The sequence below is a fragment of the Oncorhynchus masou genome, chromosome 17 (assembly GCF_036934945.1).
Source record: "Oncorhynchus masou masou isolate Uvic2021 chromosome 17, UVic_Omas_1.1, whole genome shotgun sequence".
Taxonomy (NCBI): domain Eukaryota; kingdom Metazoa; phylum Chordata; class Actinopteri; order Salmoniformes; family Salmonidae; genus Oncorhynchus; species Oncorhynchus masou.
In genome coordinates, this window is record NC_088228.1 from 7,364,658 (window position 1) to 7,390,127 (window position 25,470).

Here is a 25,470-nt window from a genome sequence, read left to right on the forward strand (position 1 = left end):
TCAAATCTTACGCAGAAATTCTTCAGAAAGGGATACTTATCTAAATAGTTGTTCAACTTTAAGCAAAATACATACAGGTATTGGGGAATTGATTACAGCCAAGGTCAGTAGGAGAGGGAAAAAATGGCTGTATTGAGTGGATCATCCCTTCATAAAAAAACATGAATTAGGCTGCCATTTTGGTTGCTGAGCATACCTCTCTTACATTAATAAATTATATCCAGTACAAAAGAAATCACACAGAATACAAGAGAAAAAAGTGCATTTTATTGGAGGGTTTGACCAGATGTTTTAATGGAGGGAAAACAGCAACGGTCCTCCCTCAGCACGGACTGCCAGAGACTCATGGACAAAAACCGCCAAACTCCTCAACATACCCCTCCAAGTTAGACTTGTTCAAAAAACCCTCAAAATCGGCTAAAGTTTAAAATGTCTTTCTCAAAGTTTAAAAAATAATGAAAATATTCGTAATAACACCTAATATAAAGGCAAAAAAATAATAATAATATTGAACACGTAACAAAGCCCTGTAAATGAGAACTTGTCCCGTTTTGAGTAAAAGTTCTCCAGGTCAACAACTGGAGGTGGAGCAAGACTCCTCCGTTTATTTATTCTCTCCGTCGCTCATTTCCCCTTGCGAGAAAGAGGTGGGAGGAGCCAACGTGCAAAGCGTTTTGATGACGCCACCATGACTGCTCCTGACTCACGAGGAAGCGTGTCCCGCACAGACCCTCCTCTTCTGGGGGGGGGGAGGATGGGGGGGGGGCTAGTCTGTGTCTGAGTCACTGCTGTCCTCTGAGGAAGAGCTGCTGGAGCCCTCAGATTGGTCATCATCATCATCGTCATTCTAGAGGACAGAGACAGGACAACAGCTGGGTCATTCAAGAGTACAGAGACAGGACAACAGCTGGGTCATTCAAGAGTACAGAGACAGGACAACAGCTGGGTCATTCAAGAGTACAGAGACAGGACAACAGCTGGATTAAATAATTCTGCAGCTTTTGATGTGGTTTGCCCAGTGCAATGGAACTGATCAGATGTACACTGGAGGTAAATTAAGCAGACCTCATACTTGAATATTTTTTTGCTTTAATGTATTTGACCCAAGTCTCCACTAAAGCATAGTGCGGATGACCCCTGGCTTGGAAAACTCACATCATCTTCACTGTCGGAGCTGCCGGATGATTCGTCGTCGGAGTCTGACGAGTCCGTCTTGTCATCGTCATCTGAGTCGGATGTATCCTGCTGTAGAGCACAGGGTCACGCCTCTACTGCAGACTCACCCGTTTACAGAACGTTGTGCATTCGGAAAGTGTTCAGACCCCTTCCCTACATCGTTACGTTACAGCCTTATTCTAATATAGATTTTTTTTTTATCCCCTCAATCTACACACAATACCCAATGATGACAAAGCGAAAAAAGGAATTTAGAAATGTTGGCAAATGTATTAAATAAATTTTTAAAAACATACCTTATATACATAAGTATTCAGTCGCTTTGCTATGAGACTTGAAATTGAGCTCAGATGTGTCCCGTTTCCATTCATCATCCTTGAGATGTTTCTACAACTTGATTGGAGTCCACCTGTGGTCAATTCAACTGATTAAACATGATTTGGAAAGGCACACCTGTCTACAGTGCATCTCAGAGCAAAACCAAGCCATGAGGTCGAAGGAATTGTCCATAGAGCTCCGAGACAGGATTGTGCCGAGTCACAGATGTAGTGAAGGGTAACGAAATTGTTTTGCAGAATTGAAGGTCCCTAAGAATAGAACGACCATCATTATTAAAAGGAATAAGACAGGAACCACCATGACTCTTCCTAGAGCTGGCCGCCAAACTGCGCAATCGTGAGAGAAAGGCCTTGGTCAGGGAGGGGAACCTGATGATCACGCTGACAGAGCCCTAGAGTTCCTCTGTGGAGATGGGAGAACCTTTCAGAATGACCATCTCTGCAGCACTCCGCCAATCAGGCCTCCTCAGTAAAAGGCACATGGCAGCCCGCTTGGAGTTTGCCAAAAGACACCTAAAGACTATCAGACAATGAGGAACAAGATTATCTTGTCTGATGAAACCAAGATTTAACTTTTTGGCCTGAATGCAAGCATCACATCTGGAGTAAACTTGGCACCATCACTACGGTGAAGCATGGTGGTGGCAGTATCATGCTCTGGGGATGTTTTTCAGCAGCATGGACTGGGAGACCGGATCGAGGGAAAGATGGGATACAGAGGGATCATTGAAAACCTGCTCCCGAGCACTCAGGACCTCTGGGGCAAAGATTCACCTTCCAACAGGACAACCCTAAGCGCACACAGTCAAGACAATACAGGAGTGGCTGAATGTCCTTGATTGGCCCAGCCAGAGCCTGGACTTGAACCCGATAAAACATCTCTGGAGAGACCTGAAAATAGCTGTGCAGCAACACTCCCCAACCAACCTGACAGAGCTTGAGAGGATCTGCAGAGAAGAATGGGAGAAACTCCCCAAATACAGGTGTGCCAAGCTTGTAGCATCATACCCAAGAAGACTCGCTGCGTCAACAAAGTACTAAAGGGTCTGAATACTTACGTAAATGTCATATTTCCGGGGTGGTTAATAAATTGGCAAAAATAAAAACTTGCTTTGTCATAACTGTGTGTAGACGGAGAGGAAAAACTATTCAATCCATTTTAGAATATGGCTGTAAAGTAACAAAATGTGGATAAAGTCAAGGGGTCTGAATATGTTCTGAATGCCCTGTATAACCAGAGGTTGGAACCAACATTTTCCAATCGTTTTGTTCTGAACGAGAACCATTATTTTTCTCATTCCGTTCCACTCTTCCAACCAGCAAAATAAGGCTCTGAACCCATTGGAATTGGAAAATGTGAATATACATACAGTACCAGTCAACAGTTTCCTTTATTTGGACTATTTTCTACATTGTAGAATAATAGTGAAGACATCAACACTATGAAATAACACATATGGAATCATGTAGTAACCAAAACAACAACAAAAAAAGTGTTCAATAAATCAAAATATATTTGAGATTCTTCGAAGTCGCCACCCTTTGCCTTTGACAGCTTTGCACACTCTTGGCATTCTCTCAACCAGCTTCATGAGGTAGTCACCAGGTGTGCCTTAATTTGTGGACTTTCTTACCTTCTTAATGCGTTTGAGTCAATCAGTTGTGTTGTGATAAGGTATGGGTGGTATACAGAAGATTGCCCTATTTGGTAAAAGACCAAGTCCATATTACAACAAGAACAGTCCATATTATGGTCAAATTGCTGCAAATAAACCACCACTAAAGGACACCAATAAGAAGAAGAGACTCCCTTGGGCCAAGAAACACGATCAATGAACAGACCGGTGGAAAATCTGTCAATGTTAGATTCTTGGTCCCAACCGCTGTGTTTTTGACGCAGAGTAGGTGAACAGATGATCCCAGCATGTGTGGTTCCCACCGTGAAGCATGGAGGAGGTGAACAGATGATCCCAGCATGTGTGGTTCCCACCGTGAAGCATGGTGGAGGTGGTGTGTTGGTGCTTTGCTGGTGACACTGTCTGTGATTTATTTAGAATTCAAGGCACACTTGGCTACCACAGCATTCTGCAGCGATACGCCATCCCATCTGGTTAGTGCTTAGTGGGACTATCATTTGTTTTTCAACAGGATAATGCCCCAACAGACCTCCAGGTTTTGTAAGGACTATTTGACTGAGAAGGACAGTGATGGAGTGCCGCATCAGATGACCTGGCCTCCACAATCACCCGACCTCAACTCAATAAAGATGGTTTGGACTGCAGAGTGAAGGAAAAGCAGCCAACAAGTGCTCGGCATATGTGGGAAGTCCTTCAAGACTGTTGGAAAAGCATTCCAGGTGAAGGTGGTTGAGAGAATGCAAAGAGTGTGCAAAGCTGTCGTCAAGGCAAAGGGTGGCTACTTTGAAGAGTCAAGTATATTTAGATTTGTTTAACACTTTTGGTTACGACATGATTCCATGTGTGTTATTTCATAGTTGCTGTCTTCACTATTATTTTACAATGTAGAAAATAGTAAAAATAAAGAAAAACCCTTGAATGAGTAGGTGTCCAAACTTGACTGGTACTGTATGTATAGATAGATATGACATTTAATTACTTCACCAATCAGTGCGGACAGAGCTGCTTGCTGTGGAGCGGCTAAGTAATTTAAAAATGGGTATAGGAAGGTCGGGAAACAGCATGGTTTAATCACAATGAAAGACAATCACATTGTGCTGCCTTGAAGTGCTGGGCATCTTATGACATGCGTTATCTGAATTAGGCCCACAGTATTATACCTACGGAGGAGTGGCTTCTATGGAGGAACTTTCAATGTCTGAACTTCCAAGTTGGTTTAACATTGGACCAGAGCAAACGTTAGCTGACTAACAAACGTGTGTGTGTGTGTGTGTGTGCAGAGCAGCACTAGAATTAAAAGCATCTTACTTTTTTTGTAGTGAATAAATCCAATGTGAAATGTGATAACTATAGTATCCTTAACTGGCATTGAAAAAGTCAATCCATTCTTCTCCCGGGACGTCAACTAACGTTATTAACTGGTTCCCATGCTTTTAAAATAACAGTTTTGTTCCGGAACAGGATAGATTACGTTCAGTTCTGTTCCTCAAATAATTTAGTTGAACCGGTTCCAACCCTTGTTTACAACAGCACATGGAATACACAATTATAGGACACACACATAGGACAACCACCCAAACATAACAGGTTAAAACAAACATAAGCACGTTATGTCACAAAAATGTCAGGACCACACACAGCACCCACACCCATGCCACCGCTTAAAAATCAGAGTGCATGCCTGCGTGTGTCTGGCTTGAGTGCATGCCTGTGTGTGTCTGGCTTGAGTGCATGCCTGCGTGTGTCTGGCTTGAGTGCATGCCTGCGTGTGTCTGGCTTGAGTGCATGCCTGTGTGTGTCCGTCTGTTTACGGGAAGCAGTCCGGTGAGAACGGCACTGTTACCTTGGCCCGGTACGCCATGGCCCTCTTGCCCCCCCCGACCCCTGCTGCTGCGGCTCTGGCACCTACCGCCTTCCCCTTCACTGCAGTCACGCGAACCTTGGCCCCCGGGCCCCCCCGCGCCTTGGTGGTGCTCCGCCGTTTCTGCATGAAAGGGGGGGAGAGAGAATGAGGGAGGGATAATGGGCAGGGGGATGGAAAGATGGCGGTATAAGACCAGCACACAAGTTTCAAGCTCAAAGCATTGATGATTAGTAGCTATATGTTAATAGGATGATGTTCTGTTTCCATGTAAATGCAGCAAAAAAAGAAACATCCCTTTTTCAGGATTTGTACAAATCCAAATAACTTCACGCATCTTAATTGTAAAGGTTTTAAACACTGTTTCCCATGCTTGTTCAATGAACCATAAACAATAAATGAACATGCACCTGTGGAACGGTCGTTAAGACACTAACAGCTTACAGACGGTAGGCAATTAAAGGTCACAGTTATGAAAACTTAGGACACTAAAGAGGCCTTTCTACTGACTCTGAAAAACATCAAAAGGTGCCCAGGGTCCCTGCTCATCTGCGTGAACGTGCCTTAGGCATTCTGCAAGGAGGCATGAGGACTGCAGATGTGGCCAGGGCAAGAAATTGCAATGTCAGTACTGTGAGACGCCTAAGACAGTAATACAGGGAGACAGGACAGACAGCTGATCGTCCTCGCAGTGGTAGACCACGTGTAACACCTGCACAGGATCGGTACATCCGAACATCACACCTGCGGGACAGGTACAGGATGGCAGCAACAACTGCCCGAGTTACACCAGAAACGTACAATCCCTCCATCAGTGTTCAGACTGTCCGCAATAGGCTGAGAGAGGCTGGACTGATGGCTTGTAGGTTTGTTGTAAGGCCGGTCCTCACCAGACATCACCGGTAACAACGGTGCCTATGGGCACAAACCCACCGTCGCTGGACCAGACAGGACTGGAACAAAGTGCTCTTCACTGAGTCGCGGTTGTGTCTCACCAGGGGTGATGTTCGGATTTGCGTTTATCGTCGAAAGAATGAGCGTTACACTGAGGCCTGTACTTTGGAGCGGGAGCGATTTGGAGGTGGAGGGTCCGTCATGGTCTAGGGAGGTGCGTCATCGAACTGAGCTTGTCATTGCAGGCAATCTCAATGCTGTGTGTTACAGGTAAGACATCATCCTCCCTCATGTGGTTCCCTTCCTGCAGGCTCATCCTGACATGACTCTCCAGCATGATAATGCCACCAGCCATACTGCTCATTCTGTGCGTCATTTCCTGCAAGACAGGAATGTCAGTGTTCTGCCATGGCCAGCGAAGAGCCCGGATCTCAATCCCACGTCTGGGACCTGTTGGATCAGAGGGTGAGGGCTAGGGGCCATTCCCCCCAGAAATGTCCAAGACCTTTCAGGTGCCTTGGTGGAAGAGTGGGGTAACATCTCACAGCAAGAACTGGCAAATCGGGTGCAGTCCATGAGGAGGAGTTGTACTGCAGTACTTAATGCAGCTGGTGCTACTTTTGATTTTGACCCCCCCTCCTCCCTCCCCTTTGTTCAGGGACACATTATTCAATTTCTGTTAGTCACATGTCCATGGAACTTGTTCAGTTTATGTCTCAGTTGTTGAATCTTGTTAAGTTGGCTGAAAATAATCAGGCTATATCAGGCTACAAAGTCAATTTAAAATTGACAAAATGCATCAGGTTATAAGAACTCCCTCGCGACGGAGAAAAAGAGTACCTATAGCCACGGAATCTGAATGTAGAATGACCATATTGCATTAGAGTGAAGGGTTATAAGCAGGAGTGTTTAGGGCATTGTATATGAAGTGCTGCGTTGAGGAATCGGTGTCAAGAACAAAACAACATGCGTATTTGACAGCGTGAAACTCACCGTGGTGGAGAACTCTTTATAAACCGCTCGTTCCTGGGGAGAGAGAGACTGAAGGGGACGACAGAAAGAAAAGGGTTGAAGAAATGACAAAAGACTGATTTCTTCCAAAAAAGGTGCTGTCGCTAACATTGTATTTAACTATTATTTTTTTTTTTTTAAGAATACAATGCATAGGTTCCGAGTACATGCCTTGTGTACCAATGTCTACTTCTGTGACAACCTTGGGTGTCCACATTTTAGAAAGGTGCCTAAGAAATATATATATTTCTTTTTTTTACCTATGACCCTTACCTTGACCCAGGCCTCCAGCTCGGCCTTGTACTCAATCTGCAGTTCCTCCACCAGCTTCTTGTACTTGTCCTTGTGACTCTGGCTGAGCTTGTGCCAGCGCTTGCCGATCTCCACCATCCGCTCCTTCAGGCTGAAGTGGTTCAGCTCGCCGTTGGTCAGCAACTCCTGGGAGAACATCTGGTAGCCACTCCTGCACACACACAGAGGTTTAATTATACCCACATAACAGTCAATATGAACCGCAAGCCATGAGCAAACTAATGGCGTAGGCCCATCTCAATCAAATGTATACATTCATACTAACCGGTAGCAACACAAACGGTAGTAGTAAATAGGATCTTTCTAGGCTTAACGTGTCCGATTAAGGTGGTGAACAAATACATGAAAAATGAGCAAAGGAAAGCAGAGGACATTTAGGAAGGGGGTGGAAAGCAGAGGACATTTAGGAGGGGGGTGGAAAGCAGAGGACATTTAGGAAGGGGGTGGAAAGCAGAGGACAGTTAGGAAGGGGGTGGAAAGCAGAGGACATTTAGGAAGGGGTGGAAAGCAGAGGACATTTAGGAAGGGGTGGAAAGCAGAGGACATTTAGGAAGGGGGTGGAAAGCAGAGGACATTTAGGAAGGGGGTGGAAAGCAGAGGACATTTAGGAAGGGGGTGGAAAGCAGAGGACATTTAGGAAGGGGGTGGAAAGCAGAGGACATTTAGGAAGGGGGTGGAAAGCAGAGGACATTTAGGAAGGGGGTGGAAAGCAGAGGACATTTAGGAAGGGGGTGGAAAGCAGAGGACATTTAGGAAGGGGTGGAAAGCAGAGGACATTTAGGAAGGGGGTGGAAAGCAGAGGACATTTAGGAAGGGGGTGGAAAGCAGAGGACATTTAGGAAGGGGGTGGAAAGCAGAGGACATTTAGGAAGGGGGTGGAAAGCAGAGGACATTTAGGAAGGGGTGGAAAGCAGAGGACATTTAGGAAGGGGGTGGAAAGCAGAGGACATTTAGGAAGGGGGTGGAAAGCAGAGGACATTTAGGAAGGGGGTGGAAAGCAGAGGACATTTAGGAGGGGGGTGGAAAGCAGAGGACATTTAGGGAGGGTGGGAAGCAGAGGACATTTAGGAAGGGGGTGGAAAGCAGAGGACATTTAGGAAGGGGGTGGAAAGCAGAGGACATTTAGGAAGGGGTGGAAAGCAGAGGACATTTAGGGGGGTGGAAAGCAGAGGACATTTAGGGGGGGTGGAAAGCAGAGGACATTTAGGAAGGGGTGGAAAGCAGAGTACATTTAGGGGGGTTGGAAAGCAGAGGGCATTTAGGAAGGGGGTGGAAAGCAGAGTACATTTAGGGGGGTTGGAAAGCAGAGGACATTTAGGAAGGGGTGGAAAGCAGAGTACATTTAGGGGGGTTGGAAAGCAGAGTACATTTAGGGAGGGTTGGAAAGCAGAGGACATTTAGGGGGAGGGTGGAAAGCAGAGGACATTTAGGGGGGTGAGAAGCAGAGGACATTTAGGGGGGTTGGAAAGCAGAGGACATTTAGGGGGGTGAGAAGCAGAGGACATTTAGGGGGTGAGAAGCAGAGGACATTTAGGGGGGTGAGAAGCAGAGGACATTTAGGGGGTGGAAAGCAGAGGACATTTAGGGGGTGGAAAGCAGAGGACATTTAGGGGGTGAAAGCAGAGGACATTTAGGGGGGTGGAAGGCAGAGGACATTTAGGGGAGTGGAAAGCAGAGGACATTTAGGGGGGTGGAAAGCGGAGGACATTTAGGGGGGGGTGGAAAGCGGAGGACATTTGGGGGGGGTGGAATAGAAAAATGGGATGGAGCAAAGTGAAAAGATAAATAAATAATTTGGGCAAGGATAAGCAAAGACGCCATATGACAAAACTACACCAGTAACATCAATAACACTCCAGGGTCAGTGTGTAGTTACTCACACTGGTGGCTTCCTGGGCTCCCCTTCAAACTTGGGTTTCCTCTGGCCTGCTCCTGCCTGGGCTGTTCTCATCTCCAACAATTCCCTCTGCAGGACAAGTACAGTTCACCACACACACACGCGCGCGCACGCACACACAAACAACGCATCAGACCTGGGTGTACTGTACATGTCAAATACTCTCAAAGGATTCCATTTTAAAGGGCAACTTAAATCAAGTGACGATCAAGTATTTGGAAGTGCTTGCCATATTTAATCCATGTCAAAAAAATATGGCTCATGAAAATTACACCCATTAAAACACAGGGACTGTTGATTGGATCCTCATTACATACACATTACATATTCCAACACCGAACAAACACACACTACATGACCAAAAGTATGTGGACACCTGCTCAAACATCTCATTCCAAAATCATGGGCATTAATATGGAGTTCACCCCCCCATTTGCCGCTATAACAGCCTCCACTCTTCTGGGAAGGCTTTCCACTAGATGTTGGAACATTGCTGTGGGGACTTGCTTCCATTCAGCCACAAGAGCATTAGTGAGGTCAAGCGATAAGGCCTGGCACGCAGTCGGATTTCCAATTCATCCCAAAGGTGTCCGATGGGGTTGAGGTCAGGGCTCTGTGCAGGCCACACCGATCTCGACAAACCATTTCTGTATGGACCTCGTTTGTGCACAGGGGCATTGTCATGCTGAAACAGGAAAGGGCCTTCCCTAAACTGTTGCCACAAAGTTGGATGCACAGAATAATCTAGAATGGCATTGTATGCTGTAGCGTTATGATTTCCCTTCACTGGAACTAAGGGACCGAGCCCTACCATGGAAAACAGCCCAAGACCATTATTCCTCCTCCACCAAACTTTACAGTTGGCACTAAACATTGGGGCAGGTAGCATTCTCCTGGCATCCGCCAAATCCAGATTAGTCCGTCGGACTGCCAGATGGTGAAGCATGATTCATCACTCCTGAGAACACTGCTCCACAGTGAGCTTTACACCACTCCAGCCGACGCTTGGCATTGCACATGGTGATCTTAGGCTTGTGTGCGTGCGGCTGCTTCGCCATGAAAACCCATTTCATGAAGCTCCCAATGAACAGTTCTTGTGCCGACGTTGCTTCCAGAGGCAGTTTGTAACTCAGTAGGGAGTGTTGCAACCGAGGACATTACGTGGAGGGATGGGGAAGGGGGTGGCTTGGGGGAGGGTAGGAATGGGGAGGAGGGTGGGGAAGGAGAGGGGACTTGGAGGAGGGTAGGGGGCGGGAAGGAATGGGGAGGAGGTGGCTTGGAGAAACAGGAATGGGGAGGAGCAGAAGGTGGGGAGGGCGACCAACATTTTGACATTTCTTCAGCACAACTGGAGAAGACAGCGGTCAAAACGTCTGGTCACTGACCACGGGCCGGTACTGAACCTCGTATCGCTTCTGGTCTTCAGCCGCCTTCTTGATCCAAGGGATCTTCTCCTTCTTCTCCATGGCCTTCCAGGCTGACTCCATGGCACTCTGGGTCTTCTTACGGTCACTCTGTAACCAGAAGACATGGAACACAGAAGTTTTTTTTTTTTTTTTTCACTTTAGGACTTATACGGATTAAAAGCGCATTCCTAGATGCTGTACAGCATGGGACTTCAACTGGTGGTCTGAGCTCCACAACTGGCCCACCAGCTAATTTAATTTGACCCGCCACAGTATACAGTGTTTGTAAAAGAATATATGGTTTTGTTGAGTTGTTGGAAAACAACTACTTCAATCTAAATGTGAAACAATAAAACCAGAGAGAACTATAAAAATGAATATAGGGATATTAATTAAGATAAAATCATAATAGTCCCTCTTTCTCACCCTGTACTTGGCCAGGTAGTCTCCTACGACGCCTTGTTGCCACATCTCCTCGGCAGTCTTGGGTGTCTCAGGGAGTTTGGTCCTCTTCTTGCCGTCGCGCTTCTCTTTCGCCGTCAGGCCAGAGTGTACCCAGTGCCCCTGCTCAGCTTCGCGACAGCGCTCCTGAAGGAATCCCATACAGAGACAGACCTGGTGTCAACGCGGGTGGCATATACATTGTGTACCTAGTATACCTTTAAATGTAAAATCTTAACAGGTGACATAGTTCAAACATCTACTACACTCACAATAACATCTGCTAAATGTGACCAATAAAATTTCCCAGTGACTGACCAGGTGCCAAACTTTCACTGTAGCTTAGCAAGACATAGATTACAGTGAAGGTAACCTAACAGAAAGCCATAGCCCAGCTTCCCTGTAACCTAACAGAAAGCCATAGCCCAGCTTCACTGTAACCTAACAGAAAGCCATAGCCCAGCTTCACTGTAACCTAACAGAAAGCCATAGCCCAGCTTCACTGTAATCTAACAGAAAGCCATAGCCCAGCTTCACTGTAACCTAACAGAATGACATAGCCCAGCTTCACTGTAACCTAACAGAAAGACATAGCCCAGCTTCACTGTAACCTAACAGAATGACATAGCCCAGCTTCACTGTAACCTAACAGAAAGACATAGCCCAGCTTCACTGTAACCTAACAAAGACATAGCCCAGCTTCACTGTAATCTAACAGAAAGCCATAGCCCAGCTTCACTGTAACCTAACAGAAAGCCATAGCCCAGCTTCACTGTAATCTAACAGAAAGACATAGCCCAGCTTCACTGTAACCTAACAAAGACATAGCCCAGCTTCACTGTAACCTAACAGAAAGCCATAGCCCAGCTTCACTGTAACCTAACAGAAAGACATAGCCCAGCTTCACTGTAACCTAACAGAAAGACATAGCCCAGCTTCACTGTAACCTAACAGAAAGACATAGCCCAGCTTCACTGTAACCTAACAGAAAGACATAGCCCAGCTTCACTGTAACCTAACAGAAAGCCATAGCCCAGCTTCACTGTAACCTAACAGAAAGCCATAGCCCAGCTTCACTGTAACCTAACAGAAAGACATAGCCCAGCTTCACTGTAACCTAACAGAAAGACATAGCCCAGCTTCACTGTAACCTAACAGAATGCCATAGCCCAGCTTCACTGTAACCTAACAAAGACATAGCCCAGCTTCACTGTAACCTAACAAAGACATAGCCCAGCTTCACTGTAACCTAACAGAGACATAGCCCAGCTTCACTGTAACCTAACAAAGACATAGCCCAGCTTCACTGTAACCTAACAGAGACATAGCCCAGCTTCACTGTAATCTAACAGAAAGACATAGCCCAGCTTCACTGTAACCTAACAGAAAGACATAGCCCAGCTTCACTGTAATCTAACAGAAAGACATAGCCCAGCTTCACTGTAACCTAACAAAGACATAGCCCAGCTTCACTGTAACCTAACAAAGACATAGCCCAGCTTCACTGTAACCTAACAGAGACATAGCCCAGCTTCACTGTAATCTAACAGAAAGACATAGCCCAGCTTCACTGTAACCTAACAGAAAGACATAGCTCAGCTTCACTGTAACCTAACAAAGACATAGCCCAGCTTCACTGTAACCTAACAGAAAGCCATAGCCCAGCTTCACTGTAATCTAACAGAAAGCCCACCTTGTGGCTGAAAAGGTGGTGACATACCTGTTGTAGTTTTGTGAGACCCACCTTGGCAGACGGGGACTTGGATCTGTGAGGGCTGCCAACACCCCCCATGCCCAGCCGCGAGCCCCCCAGCTTCTCCTCCGTCATCACCCGGTCCCTCTCCTCCTCCGGGAGGCTCTGGAGAAAGAGAACCGACATGTAGCCTGCCAGACTTCCACTACTAAAACTCAGGTCAGCCAAGAATGTGTAGTGTGATATGTACTACAGTACTATGGGTATATTCATTTCTACTTACCTCGAGAAACCTCTGTAGGTCAATTTCGTACTGCTTCTTTTTCTGTAGTGAGACACACAGGGGTGAATGACAAGAATACAAAACTTTCATCATGGCTCACCAAACCCTTTCAAACTTTCACATTACATATTGCAACCTATAGAGGCCAGGATAATTAAAGTATCTATTAAGGATGCTGTGCTGGGCCGGTCTACGACATAAAGACAAAATACTGGTGATTCATTGCATTTCCCCCCTTGAACGGAACAAGACTGACCTGCTCGCAGCGTTTCTGAAACATGTCCTTCTCCTTCTGCGTCATCACCTTCCACTGCTTACTGCACAGCACCATACGCTCCGTACTGGGAACATCCTTCATGTTCACCATCAGCTCGGCACAGTATAGGGAGTAACCGTTCCTGAAGACCCGAAAAGCCAAGAACCTAGTTCAGCGCTATAGAATTCGACGACAAAAGGTCTTTAAACTCAACAGATGTTTTCACTGAGAAACCAAGAGCTACTGTTTGCATAAGGATCTCCAATCCATAAATACCTTTGGTCTTTTCAGAACTGTCAAGAAGCTGTGCCAGAGTCTGGTATCGCTGCTGATACTTGATCACATCCTGACCATGGGGGTGTGAGCCCCACCTCAGTGCCTCCCCATTCTGCTACCCCCCTCTCCCACTTATATTATTTTATTGAAAGAATATTGTGCGACTCCGATCAAGCAACTTACGGCGGTGGTTTGGTTGGCCTGCCGTCGAACTTGTCCTTGAGCTGCCGCTCGGCTTTGGTGAGGACAGACTTGACATGCTCTTCAGCGTCTGGATGGGCCTCTTGGTAGACTCTCATACAACCCTGGAGAGAACCATGGATTCAAACTTTTTTTATTTTATTTTACCTTTATTTAACTAGGCAAGTCAGTTAAGAACAAATTCTTATTTTCAATGACGGCCTAGAAACAGTGGGTTAACTGCCTGTTCAGGGGCAGAACGACAGATTTGTACCTTGTCAGCTCAGGGGTTTGAACTTGCAACCTTTCGGTTACTAGTCCAATGCTCTAACCACTAGGCTACACTTTTCAGGTGTCAATAAAAAAAATTGAGACAATTTCTCATCAAGCCTTTAATTATTTATTTTTTAAGTCACTGAAATTGTCATTGATTGTGCTGTAATTTCCACAAAAAAAGGCAATGAAATACTAATTATTTAGAATGTACTTGCAAGGCTGCGTTTACACAGGCAGACCAATTCTAATCTACTGATCTGATCTAATGATCTAAATACCAATAATTGGTATTTTGACCAATCACATCAGATCTTTCTCAGAGCTGATCTGATTAGACAAAAGACCAATTCATGAAACGTGTACACACAGCCTTACTCTCTATGCAGTGTATATCACATAGAAAATGGCAAATTTGCTCGTTTCTTCTACCAGGAAAAAAAGAATAGTAGATGATTACCAAGTTGTGTCTTGAGGCGCTATCCTTCTGAAAATGTACGAATCCTCTGAACTCCGTCCCCCCTTCACACCAAACATCTTACCGCGTAGTCTTTCTGCAGCTCCAGGGCCTTGCTGATCCACTTAAGTCTCTTCTTGTCTGACAGCTGGGACCACTGTCTCCTCAGAGCTTCCTTCAGCTCCTTCTGGCTCACCTGGTAACCCCAGAGAAAGGAATGGCATTCATCATTCAGCACCAAGAATTCCAAAAGAGACATTTTCTTTTTAGGGTAAATTCAAGGAAGCACAACACTTGACAGTATCATTTTGTGAAATCCCAGACTTAGTTGGGCGGGTTGCACCGCACACACTCACATCAGGGTGGAGCTTCATGTAGGTCTTCTTCTCATGGTTGTACCACAGCTGCTGGGGCGTCTTGGGTTTCTCAGGAAGGTCCGACTTCTTTCTCTCCTCTATCAACTCCGGGTAGTCCTCTCTGGGGAACAAGAGCAAAGACGTTAAGGCAGCTGTATATGGGTGGTATACCCTTTCAACCAACAGATAGAGGAAAGTGATAACTTGGGTTCTTTTCAAGGAAAATGTGTCAGTTTAGGAAAGTGTTTATTATTCAGCAGAGGAAGCTAATTGGGCCACTGACGGCTGGCTTCAACGAGACAAAAAAAACACCACTCACTTGAATCGGGCCATATTCTTCTCAAAAGACTCCTTCTCTCGCTGAAACTCTGTGATGTACTTTTGCTGTTGGGGAACAGAGAATAACCCTCACTCAATTAGTTATTAACTGAAAAACTAAACAGAGTTACTCCCATGTGATACATCCAGGCTGTATCACATCCAGGCAGTGATTGGGAGTCCCATAGGGCAGCGCACAATTGGCCCAGCGTCATCCGGGTTTGGCTGGAGTAGGCCGTCATTGTACATAAGAATTTGTTCTTAACTGACTTACCTAGTTAAATAAAGGTTCAATTCTTCTTCTTTTTTTTAATGGAAGAAGAGAGGCTGTCTAGAAAGCTATCAATTCAGAGGCAAGAAAAGTAAGTAATCGGTTCAGGTAGTTGTCCAGTCACAAACCATTCTGTTTTTTTTATACAGTTATGTTATGTACAGATTTGGGATCTGCCTTTGAATTAAATAAAGATGATCCCAAAGGCATAATGAAACGGCATGGTAGACTTGACCATCACCTTTTTCTTGTCTGGGAGTTCCTTGTATTTCTTGGACAGAATCTTGGTGAGGTCAAGGTTGCTCATCTCCGGGTGGATCTTGGCATACTTGGCTCGCTTCTCCATGAAGAACCGGAAATACGGTGTAAGGGGTTTCTTTGGGAAGTCTGGATGTGTCTGAAAGCGTGGAAAACAGAACAATGGTCATTTGTATGGTAGAAGATGTGAGATTGAAAAGTATAACCTTAGCATTTTGTGACATTTCATGGGTACAAAGTAAAACCTGATTGCTTACCTTCAATTTCTTCCCTTTGTAAGGGTTCTTCACAAACTCAATGGCATCAACTATGAGCTCGGTCATAGTCCTAAACTTCCTCACCTGAACACATAGTATCAAATGGATTAAGGTCTAACCTGAAATTGTTGTAAACATTTTTTTTTTTTCGCAACAGTAAGATTTTTCCAGTAGAAAAAGATGCTACAGACATTGCTTTCTGTAATTTGTGACACTTCCCTCCACAGATTCAAAACAGAAAATATATTTTTCTGCTGTTGTGATTGGCTAAAATTGTGACTTGTAATTGGCTAACCTCGGTGGACACCTTCGCCCACTTCTGTTTGCACATGTCACCGGTGAAGCTTCCGAAGCAGACCTTCTCCCAGTCAAAGTGGGATTCTGTGGTTTTGTATTTCATGGCATCACCATCAGGCAACAGGCTCCGAATTCTCTCCAAAAGAGTGAGGCAGTCCTCCTTACTCCAAGCATCCACAACTGGAGCATAGACAATCACACAACCGCACACACATCCATCAAGTAACATCAAAGAGCAGGTGTGTTTTGTCTTGCCTTTTTTTATTAGACACAATAAACCTCAAGCTGACCCCAGAATAGATAAACAACAGTCAGACAAATCTAAGTAAAATGTCAACAAACCCCCCCCCCCCCCACTAATCTTTCAATAGTCAACCAGAATTTAACACATCACTTATCCTGTGACTGTGAGACCCAAGGCTACCACTATACAACTTTAAAGGCAAGAATACACCAAGAAATCATACATTTACAACCAATTGGGACACACATGATGGAAGGAGCCACAAAACTACAGAACTAGAATTAGAAGAAATACTACATCTTGTGGTTGATGAAGGGGTGGTTTTGCTTATGTACCCTACCTGGTTCTGTTTTTATCTGGATGGTCTGTGAGGCAGAGGACACACTGCTGCTGCCGTTCATGGTGCAGCGTCTGTGGGCAGTTCAACTGACCCGGCTTCTAGAGATTCTGGAGAACCACAAATTATTCAAATATTTAGGGTCCCGTCTGTCACAACTTTAGAAGAAGAAAAAAACTCCTATTATAAACAAATTAACTATGGCTAAAAGTGGAAATAGCACGGAGAGAATTGTCTGTGAGCTACAGCCTATGCTAAAAACTCACCAATTCCAATATAGGCGTAAAGATATGTATCTACACGAGAATATATCTACAGTTCCAGAACTGACTCATGACGTTCCATCCAGGTGTTCTAATGTAATTTTATGGTTCCATCCACGACTAAATTAGTTGATTTGGAGAAGTTGCGCGACTTGACAATTATTCAGGTGACAAAGCACCTTTACGCGCAAGGTCAAACGTCTTTACTACAAGTAGGGTAACCAATAGGAAATGCACAAATACGTTTTCAAAAGCTACACTTTTAAAACACAAAATAGCGACACGTGTATTTCTGATACAGGAAAAGTCGGTCATGCGGATGCTCCGCCCAAGTCTACCCATCCTTTCCCATATGAGGGTACATCGTGTTCTTCTGGAAAGAGTGGCACACAATACGATTTACCGAGAGGATCGATCAATTTATTGTTTCATCGTGTTGTTTTTCAACGACAGCCGAATGGATACATCATTAATTCGTTTGGAGATTGCTGCTTTTCGGAACGTTATCAAAGCGCTCAGCTGACCTTTCACTGTGGTGGATAGCTTACCGAAGTGATGGCGCGGTGAGAGCAAACTGAAGTTTTTGCTTGTCAACTGAGTAATTGATAAAATGCTGCAGCTTAAAATAAGCGTTGAAATACCCTAGAACAGACTATCTTCAAAAAAAAATGGAGTTAGTGCTGAGCCCAGCAATCCAAACACGAGCGTTTCCAAATTCGAAGCCTCGGTCTCGACTCCGGACGTGAGACGCAAGTGCTGTGTGCCTGCCAACCTCCTCGCCTGTCACCCGGTAGACAGGAGCGCGTCAAGGCGCTTATAATAGCCTAGGCCTGTAGGCTAATATAGTACAAATGAGCGCAATATCCAACCGTTCTTTATTCGGTATGTTCTGAAAATGTATAATGCAGAATTTGAGAAACGTACGGTCCCTGTACCAAGTGGGACGCAAAGGGGCATGCAGTCATCTCGGGGGCGCATAGTTCCGCGGCCGCCGTTGGTCTTTTCAGCTTCTTTTCATCAGGCCTATACCCCTGAACTGCATAGCCTAGATAGGCTAACTAACCGCGACTGTGTCGGTCGATAGATATTGCACCAGGCAACTTTTAAAACCCTACGTATAGTTTCAAGGCATAGCCCAATGATTAAATTACACGATAGACCTAAATTAAACATTTGTTTTCAGGTTTGAGTGCATATGTGATAGTGTCAACAATGGGGACCGCTCGGCAGTAAAACGTCACCAGGTACCGGTCAAAACACCACTCCTGCCGCTGAACCCTCTGACAGTTGTGCCATATCCAAATAGTTTTAGCCTAGGCTACTTGATAAGGCTACATAAATACATCCACAACTGTCTCAAACAACAAATGTAGCCTACGTACGTTTTAAATTAAGATATTTTCCCACATGGGGTGATACGAAATCCCTTAAATAGCCTAGGCTAGATAATAGGCCTACATTTTATAGCATGAAGGGAGCGTTCTAGACAAGGGAATAGAATGCTTTAACATTCCGTGGCGGAGGGCTGAATCGAACTGCCAGAAAGTGCGCGCCTACCCCCGCCCGCTTCCCCCAAGCTGTGGCGCAGCTGTGCACCCGACCGAGGCGTCGCTTTCTCGGTGTAGTGTCATCGTGGCCCGCTCACAAGGTCAAACTTCGGGAAAACATATACTGCAAACTTAAAGAATAGGCCTAAACGTTACATTGCATTTTAAAAAAAATGTCGCATCCATCTATACATCTACCGATAACAATCCTGTGAGTATTTCATAGCCTAAAACTATGAAAACATAAAATGCTACGCTCAGAGCGCTACGCTGCATTCGAGGGGCCGTGGCATTACTATTTTAAAATGTCTTTCTATTTTGAATCAAGGCTAAGCCTTTGAAGTTTGTTTTGGGAACACCGACCGTTCTTTGCTTGCTACCCCAGTAATGGCGCCCTTATTCAGGCAGGAGTCAAAACGCAGCTTCCGCTGGCATGAAAACTTGCTACCAAATCAATTTATATATTTTACACTAAGTACATTGACAAGAACTACTGTAGACTCAATGCCATATTAGCAGACTGGATGTGTATAGTGCATTTTGTAGCATAGTCTAAATCGTCAATTTGTGAAAAGTCGCCTTTTTTAAATGTTATAATATGGAGATTGCATTTAACTGTCAATGTGGTCCTCTAACTACCAAAGCAGTAAGTGAAAAGTTCAGAAATGCTTATAAAGCTAGAACTTGCTGAAAAACAGATACGCGAGCGAACGCATCTGCTTGCTTTCGCCCCAAAGCTCTCACTGCAGAGCCGCCATGAATGTTATAAAGACTCGGGGAGACACGACTTAAAAATCGCTTTTAACGCCATCAAAACACAACTTTTCACTCACCTTTCGTGGCAGTTAGAAACCAGCGTTGTTACTACAAATCAAGGTATTCGTGTTTTAATTATTTTAGGGCTGTTTTAAGTGTCGTTTTTTCAGCCGTAAACCCCGGGGAGTCAGGTCGGAACGGATCCGACAAAAGGAGCGTCTTGTTCGGTATGAAACTCCGCCCAGCGCCGCAGGGGGAGGAACTCCAAGTAAAAACATGCGAGAAAGAAGGAGACAAAGGCGGAGGCTCAAGCTAAAAACATACGGCAGTATTTCATAAGAAATAGCTTGATCGTGGTGCTGTAATTTATCTTTAATGAATAGCGCATTTAATTTACACATTTTATCAATTTAAAATAATTTAGATATTTGTAGACAATTCATGAGTCTTTCTTAGAGATTATAAAATAATATACTTAATTCTAGCTAGACATTTATCCGCCACCCCCTTCATTTTAGCAGTGTCCATGAAGTGCTAAACCGATTAGCCTACCCTATCCACAGGTTTCCAGGAATTACAGGGCCTCAGAAAACGAACTACAGTGGGATTTGAGAGATCCATGGATGGACAATAACTACAGTTTCATCCAAGGCTCGGAATCGAAAGGCATGAGGAAATAAATTAAACGTTCAAGTAGTGTAGCACTTGCAAGCAATGTGTCCTGCATATATCTCAACTCTGTGTTTGCTAATGCCTATCCATAATCTGAAATGACAACAGGCTGCGGACATACTTGACTTTTTTCCTCAGTCTCCCTTTCATGTGGGCTAACAGCCGTCACGCACATTTCACTGCTGTGGAATTAAGTGAAACTGGCCAATAGACGGGGAAAGGAGGAGACGGCCCTTCACTGCAATCCCTCATCTATTTGAGACTGGCATGTAATAATAAGGTCGCGTTCACGTCCTGTTGGAAACTCGGGACTTCCGAGTTCAAATTAAAGTCAGTTATTAGCGCAGAGCTTCCAATTGGTCGGTTCTGATACTTCCCAAGAGGAAACGCAGGTACCTGTATCATATTTTTACGACGAGTATGCAATTCAAACATTTCCGAGTTTCCGACATTATATGAACGCAGCACAACTGTAGACCTATCAGGATCGGCTGTGGTGTGTCACGTGAAAAAGCTGAGCTGTGACTGTTGAGCAATGTATAGGCCTACATATAGCGGTAACCAGCAGTAGGCAATATAATTAAAGATGATGAACCTATTCTTTCATCCTGTTTCATTTGCCATGCACTCATTGTACTTTTTATTTAAAACTTTCACATGCAGCCAGTGACTAATACATTTCCTTTATGGGAGTTTAGGTGATACATCATGTATGATTATGACAAGAAGAATGTGTACAATACATAATGTATAGCCTATAAATACAGGCTGTATCACAACCGGCGGTGATTGGGAGTCCCATAGGGCGGCGTACAATTGGCCCAGCGTTGTCCAGGTTTGGCCGGTGTAGGCTGTCCCCATTGTAAATAAGAGTTTGCTATCAACTGACTAGCCTAGTTAAATAAATATAAAATACATATTCCACTTTAAATGTTCAGGTATCTGCCTTAACACCTTTACAAACACTTGTATACAGGAACAGACAGTCTTCTTTATTATTTTTATTAGGCAAGTCAGTTAAGACAGCCTATCATGGAACAGCAACGGATATTTACCTTGTCAGCTCAGGGATTCAATCCAACAACCTTTCAGTTACTGGCCCTACGCTCTAACCACTAGGCTACCTGCTGCCTGCCTTGAAAATTGAAAAGAAAAACAACTTTTACACACATCTGCTTCAGTTCATTAAGCTTAATTTATTTGTACATATATATAAAAAAAAAAACATTTAAAATCAGCCAAAGCTCTAATTCTACAAACTTGGCATTGCTAGAGCAAGGAAGATTGTCTATTTTAACATATTGCAATGTAGCTAACGCCTGAAAGCACTTGAACCATGATTGGTTCCTAAGAAAATATATGGATATATTTTTATAATATATTTTATTTCTTCTTTATTTCTCACTCTCATTTCTACATCCCTGCATGTCAACAATAGATTTGAAATATAAAATGCTATAATATTTGCAGTTAAAAAAACGAGTAATACAATGTGAGAGAACATGAGTTAATATTTTAGCATATTTCTGGATGCTAGCAAATCTGCAACAGAGGCAAAAAAAAGCATTTGGGGGGGGACCACACGATAGCAAACACATTCAAGGAATCCAGTGCTCTTCATTTGCAGTGATTCAACGAGACAGTATTCCTACTGCATTACTTTTGGAATACTTGCAAACAACTGCATTGCATGTGGTTTAACTTTAATGTGGTAGAAAGTAAACATAATATCAATAACTTTGATTATGGCTGCATGTGTTGTTACAACACATTCAGTTACATTTTAAGATGGAAACAGCAGTTATGAATGGACTAGCCTTATTGGGTTTATAGACATGAGTAACTACTGGGCCCTAAGTAAATAGATGTGCATACATACTTACAAATGCCTTAATTTGTATGGAATAGAATGTCTCCCGACTTTTTGGTGATTGTACATTAAAGCCATAATCATACTCAAACTGTAGTACACAATTGAAATGTAAGGTGATTTCCCTCCCAAAGATGATGAAAAGCACAGTTGGCTAAACTGATTGCATTTTCACATTGGTGCTTTCAGATCACGCCGATTTGTAGTGAATGTCGCTTTAACTCTTTCAGGCACAACCACATAGCTGGTCCTCATATGTAGATCAAGCATGGAAGGCCATAGTCATACTCTGGAACAAGACAAGGCTCCATATGCAAAATACACAGTAGGCATTTACTACAGTTAAATGGAGTCCAAGAGAAATGGGTGGAGATGTTGTTCAGACAGTCAAACAAAGACTACACGACTACGGTAGGAGTGCATGGCAGTGAGAATCAAGTGACTCACTTAAAAGTGGTATGTAGTGTATTCAGGTATGATGGATTATTTGTGTAATGAGACCAAACATCTTTAACACGTTTGGGGTGAAAAAAGCACAGTGGTGAGATCTAAGCAGGTCGGTCGAACGTCATTTTCAGCAATGTGCTCTTCAAAAAATATACAGTGTTTGTCAGTCCTATAGGATAGGGGGAAAATTTTTGGCACGTTTTCTTCCTGAGGCAAAGATTGCCAAATGAAGACTTCCGCCATGTACCATCCCAAATATACACCAAGGGTACTGTAGTGCTACTGTAGTGCTAGGCCTGTATTCATTCAATTGCAAATAATGAATCCGTTTGAATGAGGGCTGCTTTTAAAGGGTGACTGCACTTCCTGATTTGGCCTCATTTTACATTAGGTTCCGTAAGAAATACTAGCTGCCAAGACTGAATTTAAACCTCAAGTTGGTTTTGGGGTGTGGTCTGATGTGGGTGTGTTGTGTGTGTGTGTGTGTTCACAGGTAGGAAGAGTTATTTAGCAAATTAGCTTCAGCTTGCTGGTGTGCGACAGTGACAAAATTGGTTTGACTTTGGATAGCCTATCTCCGGGGCTAGTTAGTGGCCGTCAATAAATTACACAATGTAAATGAGACAATATTTTCACGTTGCAAAACCTTTTAGTTTCCCCATTAAATGCTTTCAATATTTGTATATGAATTTCTACAATTTATAGTTGGTTTGTGATTTTTAAGTCATTGAAATGTGGAACTATTGCAATTTTAACATAATGTCCCATATACATTGTGTCATTTACCATGGTCCCTAACTAGCCCCATAGGAATATCCAAAGTCAGCCCAAATTTACCACAGGCATTAAGATCGGGTCATGTGCAGCTGCTCTCTGAATTGATGATTGCTTGTGGGCTGCCAGCAGGATTGAAACAAACCCAACATTCATTTACGTTGTGATGGAGTAATGACCACAAGTCTCGCAAAACTCCGTTTTGCATGAGACTGCCTTCATGACCAAAATTATCCTATTTACACTTTGTAGTAAATCTTGACAGTAGAGTAAATGTTTCTGACTCATACTGATGCCACATTGGAAGTTTTCTAAATGAGAAGTTGGTTTTTAGGGGCAGTTGCTCTTTAAACAACATTGTAACGGATGTAGGCACCCCTATTCTTAATGTATCATACCCCTGTAACCCCCCCCAACACCTGAACAACGTTCAATCACTTACCCACTGTACCCGATTCTAAAACAAACTTACTGAGACACAACCAGAACTCTTTGGCGTGCTTGATTACACTGTAACAGACCGTATATCATCAGAACCAACTTGCATAGCCACATAGCATATGTGATAACGCCACCACAGAAGCAAACAGAAGACACTGTAAACCAGAAGTAATTAATATCTGCTATCACCACAAGTCTTGAATAGGTGCTGAATATAGGCTTCTCAAGGGGGGTTTACACTACAATGGCAAACAGCAGCTTTTATGTGGACAACAATCTTTTACTTTGACACATAGCAAATCCAACTCCCACCTGTAATTAAAACACCCCAACAATAACCCAAAGATACAGAAAAACATGATTCAACATTGTAACAATGACTAAAAGAATTTCGAAGTATATATCCACCTTCCGAAAAGCAAAATAGTAAAAACTGACCAAAAAAAACATGATTTGGGAGTTGGGACTCTAAAAATGTTTTTAAAATAATTCAATAAAATACATATTAAACCGTTCAAACCATCAGTGGTGCGTTTATAAAATATCAGGTTAACAAACAAAGGATTTGGTGGGTTAGGAGCAACTTCCTGGAGTATAGGACTTGGGTGCCTATTGGTCAGCAGGATGTCCATCACGTTGGCCCCAACCAAGCATTATACAGGCATGTGCATCTCTGTGTACTCATCCTGTCCCTCCCTCTCATCAAACTTCGGTTCTGCGTCGTCTGCATCCAACTAGGACACAAAGAGAGAGCAGGGGTACAAGTCAAGGGTAAAGGTTATGGCCAGGGTTATTTTACAGGCAAAGTCACCTGAAGCAACATCCAACTGTATAAAAAAACAACAACAATAAAACCCAAACTATTTTAAGCAACAGTGTTAGACTGTGTGTGTGTGTGTGTGTGTGTGTGTGTGTGTGTGTGTGTGTATCCATGTGGTTAGACTCACACACTGCATCTCGCGTGTGGTGAAGATGCGGGGCAGCAGGAACCATTTGACGGGCACGGTGAGGATGAGGACGAAGGGGAAGGCCAACGAGGCCGCTGTGGACATGACCGCCCACAGAGCCGCCAGACACACCAGCTGAATCCCTGTGAACAGGTGCATCCGCAGGGTCCTCACCTGGAACACACACATATGAGAGTATCAGTTGGAGGAGTTGTGTTAGTAGTGGTATCAATTGTAGTAGTATCAGTTGTAGTAGTAGTATCAGTTGTAGTAGTAGTATCAGTTGTCGTAGTAGTATCAGTTGTCGTAGTAGTATTAGTTGTAGTAGTAGTAGTATCAGTTGTAGGAGTAGTATCAGTTGTAGTAGTAGTAGTAGTATCCGATGTAGTAGTGGTATCAGTTGTAGTAGTAGTAGTAGTATCAGTTGTAGTAGTAGTAGTATCAGTTGTAGTAGTAGTAGTGGTATCAGTTGTAGTAGTAGTAGTGGTATGAGTTGTAGTAGTAGTAGTGGTATCAGTGGTAGTTGTAGTGGTATCAGTGGTAGTTGTAGTAATGGTATCAGTTGTAGTAGTAGTAGTAGTGGTATCAGTTGTAGTAGTAGTATCAGTTGTAGTAGTAGTAGTAGTAGTAGTAGTGGTATCAGTTGTAGTAGTATCAATTGTAGTAGTAGTAGTGGTATCAGTTGTAGTAGTAGTAGTAGTAGTAGTGGTATCAGTTGTAGTAGTAGTAGTGATATCAGTTGTAGTAGTAGTAGTGATATCAGTTGTAGTAGTAGTAGTGGTATCAGTGGTAGTTGTAGTAATGGTATCAGTTGTAGTAGTAGTAGTAGTGGTATCAGTTGTAGTAGTGGTATCAGTTGTAGTAGTAGTATCAGTTGTAGTAGTAGTATCAGTTGTAGTAGTAGTGGTATCAGTTGTAGTAGTATCAATTGTAGTAGTAGTAGTGGTATCAGTTGTAGTAGTAGTAGTAGTAGTGGTATCAGTTGTAGTAGTAGTATCAGTTGTAGTAGTAGTAGTGGTATCAG

General features: G+C 43.8%; 2 protein-coding genes across 10 annotated transcripts in view; both read right to left on the minus strand.

Annotated features, from left to right (window-relative positions):
• Positions 1-245: 245 nt before the first annotated feature.
• On the minus strand, positions 246-19,554 carry ubtfl (upstream binding transcription factor, like). Of its 9 annotated transcripts, none has more exons than XM_064992117.1 (20): positions 19,373-19,554; positions 16,733-16,839; positions 16,147-16,328; positions 15,852-15,935; positions 15,578-15,733; positions 15,067-15,131; positions 14,748-14,868; positions 14,477-14,587; positions 13,665-13,786; positions 13,206-13,347; positions 12,950-12,991; positions 12,718-12,831; positions 10,959-11,120; positions 10,530-10,640; positions 9,110-9,195; positions 7,191-7,380; positions 6,900-6,947; positions 4,995-5,135; positions 1,156-1,245; positions 246-847 (listed from the first exon to the last, which is right to left on the minus strand). In XM_064992117.1, the coding sequence occupies exons 2-20, from the start codon at positions 16,791-16,793 to the stop codon at positions 767-769; spliced, it is 2,109 nt and encodes a 702-aa protein (XP_064848189.1). In that variant the 5' UTR covers positions 16,794-16,839; positions 19,373-19,554; the 3' UTR covers positions 246-766. The 9 variants fall into 9 exon arrangements, 7 of the variants coding, with proteins under 7 accessions (XP_064848189.1, XP_064848188.1, XP_064848187.1 ...); XM_064992116.1 differs by having other exon boundaries at positions 10,512-10,640; positions 19,373-19,553; XM_064992115.1 differs by having other exon boundaries at positions 12,694-12,831; positions 19,373-19,553.
• Positions 19,555-23,470: 3,916 nt separating this feature from the next.
• The window catches only part of LOC135558363 (anion exchange protein 2-like), a 53,729-nt gene continuing 51,729 nt past the window's right edge, over positions 23,471-25,470 (minus strand). The window contains exons 22-23 of the mRNA XM_064992110.1: positions 24,447-24,620; positions 23,471-24,233 (exon numbers count right to left, since the gene is read on the minus strand). Of these exons, the coding sequence (XP_064848182.1) occupies positions 24,153-24,233; positions 24,447-24,620 (255 nt within the window). The 3' untranslated portion in view covers positions 23,471-24,152. The remainder of the gene's footprint in view (positions 24,234-24,446; positions 24,621-25,470) is intronic.